Below are 6,044 nucleotides of genomic sequence, written 5' to 3'. Positions count from 1 at the left end.
TCTCTCGAGCGAACCGAACCGTTCTCACACACGGGGCTTTGTTTTCCCTCCTGCTCACCCGGCGGTTTACAGCCGTTACAGAATCTGCAGATTCCGGGTTCTGCAGACTCCGTGGATGCTCCCCTGAAAAATTTACCCCACGTTTATCTTTGCAATGGCAAGAACAACCTCTGAAGCTGCATTTAAGCATGTAAAAATATCGTGTTTCATCACCAAGATGCTGGAAAAGCTCCAAAGTAGGTAGGGCCTGAGAACAGCATTTTTTTTTCTTACCCCCTTGCAGACCATGTGCTTATTGCTGGCAGCGACAGGACGATGGAGAGAGATAAGAAAAGGAATGTTTACACGGAGGCTGCTCTGAACATGCCTGTGCCGCTCCAGGACACTCAGGATATGTCTGCACATCCCCCATCCCTGGCAATGCAACCGGCCCAAGGAAAACCCAGAAGACAAAACTCTTGTCTCACACTTGGTTGCTGCATTGTCCCTCCCTACAGAGAATTTTGGCACTGCCTCAATTTGAACTGAAGCAACTCTGGAGGAAAAGCACACAATGGAATAGTGCAAATAGGAAAATGAGAGGGATTTGGGGATGCTGGGGAAACGACTAGAGAGTAATTTACCTTCAACCTGCCTGAAAAGACAGCTGAAAAAGCTGACCTCCACTCCTGTGGACTTGGACAGGTCCTGCTCAGCCCCAGAGCTGACAATCCCCAATTATCTTCCCTGTCCCTGGGCTGTGCTCAACCCACCTCCCCCTAGCATTCCACTACAACCTTGACTGCTCATGGATTGCTTATGGTGCATCTTACCACTCAAGCAAATCTCATGGCTTCCCACTGTAAATATTAAGAGAACAAACTCTGATTGATTAATCAATTAATTAGATGAAACACACTGATGGCTGCCACAGGCCCACAGTAATTTGTTATAACAAAGTGCTGAGGTTCAGTCAAAAGCAGGCTGGCACCAGCCCTCCAAGGGAGATGCCTTCTCCTTTCTGAGCAAAGACTGTAACAATTATTCAATGAAATGGCTAACGTTTCCGCTGAAACTTGAATTTGTAAATAGCTGGACCAGTTGTTGTTTCTTTCTTCACCTTTACTTTATGAGTTTTGTCCTGGAAAAAAGAACAAGTACAAATATTTGCTGCCATGCAAGAAGGAGAAAAAACCCCACCCATGTAAATAAGAGTCCCTGTCTGGGTCTGACCATAAAAGAAAAACGGTCACTTTGCACTGTTTAGGTAGGGATTTTCATTTTATCTGCTCTTTTCCCCTTCAGGCTGTCAGGCATAATCTGCTTTGCTCACAAGCACCAGAGAACAGGAGTCCCATTCAGAGAAGTAATTACAGATTTTTAAGATGTTCTCATAACTTAAAGAAATGGTTCCCTGCTTCTGACTCCTAGTGACACTGTTTTGGAGAAGACTTGTGACCACCACTTCACAGCTGAGTCTTAGTCCTTACTTACAAGGTGACACTTGGAATAGCAGATATCATTTACTGAAATGCTTAATTTCCTTATTTTTTCCATACTAAAAGAGGATTACTTATCTTCAGGCATTATCTGGAGGTGTCATTATAAAACCAGAATGAAGAAACAAATACAACATATACAACACATACAATACCAGACCTAATGACTTAACAGGACAGACTTGGAGAACCAGAACCAAGTCCCTCACCAGAAGATCTTTCCGTGTCTGGATTTTCTGTGTGATGACAAACATGGCCTTCTCTCTCTCAATGCGCTGCCTCAGGAGGTCATACTGGTTCTTTCTCTGCTGGGCTAATTTCTGGAAACAAACAAAAAAAAAAGCTGTATTAAGACAGAGATGAGTAAGACACTATGGTCTAAATCCTCTGAATTTCAATGTCGAATGCAAGAGAACATTTAACTCCCTAATGAAAATCCACTTTATAAAGAGGAGGGAAAACAAAAAAAGGGACAGACCAGAGATCAATTCCTGAAGTGCTCAGAGCCTGCAGAGGCCTCTCAAAATGCAACTTGTTGGGTCAAGTTTGCCTAATGAGAGTGGATAGCTTTCCCAGCACAGAAACAGTATTATTGCAGGTGTGATTTAAGTAATTAAATTAAGGAGAACAGATCCCAACATGCTTAAAATATGACTCAGACATTTAGGAGAAAACTAGTCAGTCTACGACTCGTCCAACTGCTTTACTGACAAGTCAAACTGAGACAGCTGGCAGGAGGAAAGGGACCACAGGGTGTTTATTATCTGACATCTGAGTCAGAAAAAACAGGTTACAAATTTACCAGTCGGCAATTTTAAGACAGCTATTTTTACCTTACACACAACCGACTCATACTCCGAACACTGTTCAACAGATCTGAATTACCCGAGCAGAATCTACAGCCGTAAAGCCAAGTGTAGTTACTTCTAGGACAAAAGTGCTGTGATACTAAAACATCAGAATCAAAGCTGATGGCATAAGCAATTCACGCTGAAGAATCATGAAACAACTCAAATTAGAAAAGCCAGGAAGTGAGACTACAGTGTAAATGGCTTTAAGAAGGAAAGCGAGGAGACAAATCTCAAGCCACTTTGGGCTCAGAACCGAACTGAAGAATACTGTAAGATCAGGAATACGGCAACAGAGTCATCTGTGTTAGAATAAGCTTCTTCCTATATACCTAATTCAGGGGTGCAAGTGGTTTTGGGGAAGTGTGAGGGGAGACTTAACAGTGGGTGCTGAAAAAAATTACACTTGAAACTATAGCAGTCTAATGAAACAATAGTCCTATAGGTATATGTTCCTTTATAGAGGAGAAATATCTCAGTTTTGCAGGGACACTGCCTAATCAGATCCACACCACTCTTTTCTGGCCTGTACATCACAACTTATGGTGGTCTGCCCGCAGTGGACTGGTATGCACTGAAAGAATACTCTGTGTTAGTCCAGGAAAAGATGTGACTGCAGGCTCACCAGGCACTTGGTGATTAAGTGCCTTCCACTACTGAATTAAGTACTTCCACTACTACCTTTAAAAGTTTTAAGAGAACAATTTTGTTCACCTCCACAATGGTGCAATTAATCCTTTTTAGTGCTTGTCATATAAAAGATGTAAAACATGAAGAACGCTGTAAGACAAACCGCAGCAGTACCTTTAGGTGGGCAGGATCAGTAGGTCCCTTCACCGTCTCTCTCTGCAACATTGCAATGGTAGGTCGGTTGTACACTCTATCTACAAGCTCAGGAACGGTGTCCAGCTGTGTGGCAATATCAAACTCCTGAACTATACATAAAAAAAAAGTTAGGAATAAACTCCCATGGACTCCTTTGATAAGCAAACCTTTCAAACATGTTGCTACAGTCAGCAACAGGAGCCCCAGCAGCACAGCTCCTGCAGAAGTGATGTCTCAGTTAGTAACCAATAGGGATTTCTAGAGCACCTGAATTCCTGGGGGAAAAAAGTGTCCTTCTTTTATGACAGTCCACATTAACACGTGACAGAACAAGTTCTGTCACCCGGTTCAAGCCTCACCTTCCCGCTCCGTATCCACGAAGAAGACATGCCGGCCCCGGCCGCTCCCCGCCGCGTCCAGCAGGTGGAGCTCTGCCTTCAAGCGCTCGATTTTCTGTGGAAAGTCCAAGTTTGGCCAAATTCGGACCGAGTAAAATCAAGTCTCCCCCGAGGACATTTCTGTCTGTTCCTCGAGGTTACATATAGCTGAACTCCTTCCTTTTTTCATCTCTGAAAACACATCTAGTCTATATTTATGACATGCCTTCACAACTTTTCCAGACAAGAGGGTCACGGTGACTGTTGCTGTTACCCAGACAAAGTGCACACATCCACCTGCGAAGCTCAGTTCCCTGTATGGCAAAGGGGAATGATTGCCATGGAACCACCAGCAAAAGCATGAAGGAAAGTTTAAAGCTGGCTTTGATTTTTTATCTGCAGTGATGATTCTGCTTTGTGAATCAACATCAGAGCATACAACATCTTCAGAAAAGGATCGTATTTCTGTGGATTGCCTGCCTACCATACTCCAACAACCCACTTCAGATTATTCTCCTCAACTGGGAGACCTTCTCATACTCTATAACTCCCTGACAGGATAGTGTAGCCAGGTGGCAGTTAGTCACTTCTCTCAAGTAACAAGTGTTTTTTCCCCTGTGCTCAGCACTGGTTAGGCCACACCCTGAGTGATGCACCCAGTTCTGGGCCCCTCAGTTTAGGAAGGATGTTGAAATGCTCTAATGTGTCCAGAGAAAGGCAACAAGCCTGGTGAAAGAGTCTGGAACACAAGCCCTATGAAGAATGGCTGAGGGAGCTGGGGTTGTTTAGCCTGGAAAAAAGGAGGCTCAGGCGAGACCTGATCACACTCTACACCTCCCTGAAAGAAGGCTGTAGCCAGGTGGGGACCAGTCTCTTCTCCCAGGCAACCACTGGCAGAACGAGAGGACACAGCCTTAAGCTGCACCAGGGGAAGTTTAGGATGGACTGGCAGAACGAGAGGACACAGCCTTAAGCTGCGCCAGGGGAAGTTTAGGATGAACACTAGGAAAAAATACTCTGGGCACTGGAATGAGCTGCCCAGGGAGGTGGTGGAGTCACTGTCCCTGGAGGTGTTTAAAAAAAGTACTGGATGTGATGCTCTGTGCCATGGTCTGGTTGAGAAGGTGGTGTTAGATCATAGGTTGAACTTGATGATCTCAAAGGTCTTTTCCAACCTAGTTAATTCTGTGATTCTGTGACAGGACAAGAGGAAACAGCCTCAAGCTATGCTGGGGGAGGTTCAAGTTTGGTATTAGGAAAAATTTCTTCCCTGAAAGGGTAGTCAAGCATTGGAACAGGCTGCCCAGAGAAATGGTAGAATCACCATCCTTAGAAGTGCTCAAAAGGCATGTGGCTGTGGCACCTGGGAACACACAGGGTAGTGGTGACCATGGTGGTGGCTGGGTGAACAGCTGGACTTCATGAGAGTGCTCTTCCAATCTCAGTGATTTCATGATTTCTCTATAAACATGCTAAGCAGAAATACATGTTTAATGTCTTGAAATTTACATAAAAATCACTGCATTTTATAACAATACACAGTGTAATTTTTGATAGTCATCACACCTTTAGGCTCTATATCCAGCACTCCACTGACACTTCCATTGTCCTTTCCAGCATTGTACAAATCAGATTTCACTGAATGAACACAACAGCCAGCAGCAACAATAAGAACAACACAATAAAATAACTATTCTGAGCAAACTAGAAAACACTAAAAGTGTGAGTTATTACCTTGGCTTCTGCAACTCTTTTCATTTCTACATATTTAATATCCTGTGTCCTCATCAACTTCATCTGCTCCGGGGTCACTTCGTCCTTTGGCTGCTTTATTACATGGACTCCATCCTACAACCAGATGAACACGGCACTTACAGACAGCCCATCCCACCTGGAGAGCACTGTGGGGCCTGCTAACAGCAGAAGAACTTTGTTCCTTGTCCCTCATTTTCTTCAAAGCCTTCTACAGGCACCAAACCAATTTTTCTCATTTATCTAAAAATTCATAAATTTAAATAAAAACAAGGTAGGGGGAAAAAAATGTTACTTAGAGCAACAGAGTGTCATCCTGCTTGAAGGCAATGGGGGTTCTCACCTTGACCTCTGCACGTATCATTTTAAAGTAGAACTCATCGGGGTTCTTGTCCAGAGCTTTCTTCTGCAGCGCTCTGAGAGCATTCTGCTTCTTGTGGTAGTCACTGGGGAGGATAAAGCCAACAATCACGAGCTGTTCAGCAGCTTCTCCGTGTTCACCTCTACTGAGGTGCCGAGTCTTTTCCAGCGATGCTCAGCGCTCGAAGATAGCCCAAGGAAACCCTCTGGACGCGGGGAGACCCACCCAGCGCTGCCCGCCCCTCGCGGCCGCACTCACTGGGCGCGGAGCCGGTAGTCCTTCTTCTTCTCCAGCAAGCCCAGCTTCGTCCGGGCGGCGGGCTACGGGAGAGACGGGGCGCGTGAGAGGGAGAGAATGCGGGGAGGGAGCGCGCAGGGCCCCGCGAGGGGCCGGGGCCGGGGCC

The 6,044-nt window shown here is 45.2% G+C and overlaps 1 protein-coding gene across 1 annotated transcript in view; it reads right to left on the bottom strand.

Annotated features, from left to right (window-relative positions):
* Positions 1-181: 181 nt before the first annotated feature.
* UTP11 (UTP11, small subunit processome component homolog (S. cerevisiae)) overlaps positions 182-6,044 on the bottom strand; it is a 9,297-nt gene continuing 3,434 nt past the window's right edge. Inside the window, exons 2-8 of the mRNA XM_008635240.2 lie at positions 5,900-5,961; positions 5,624-5,726; positions 5,263-5,376; positions 3,511-3,604; positions 3,131-3,261; positions 1,688-1,798; positions 182-1,120 (exon numbers count right to left, since the gene is read on the bottom strand). Of these exons, the coding sequence (XP_008633462.1) occupies positions 1,037-1,120; positions 1,688-1,798; positions 3,131-3,261; positions 3,511-3,604; positions 5,263-5,376; positions 5,624-5,726; positions 5,900-5,961 (699 nt within the window). The 3' untranslated portion in view covers positions 182-1,036. The remainder of the gene's footprint in view (positions 1,121-1,687; positions 1,799-3,130; positions 3,262-3,510; positions 3,605-5,262; positions 5,377-5,623; positions 5,727-5,899; positions 5,962-6,044) is intronic.

This window comes from Corvus brachyrhynchos, unplaced genomic scaffold (genome assembly GCF_000691975.1).
Source record: "Corvus brachyrhynchos isolate BGI_N302 unplaced genomic scaffold, ASM69197v1 scaffold65, whole genome shotgun sequence".
In the NCBI taxonomy this organism is placed as follows: domain Eukaryota; kingdom Metazoa; phylum Chordata; class Aves; order Passeriformes; family Corvidae; genus Corvus; species Corvus brachyrhynchos.
Note: the sequence above shows the minus strand (reverse complement) of the source record. Positions and strands in the feature narration are given on the sequence as shown.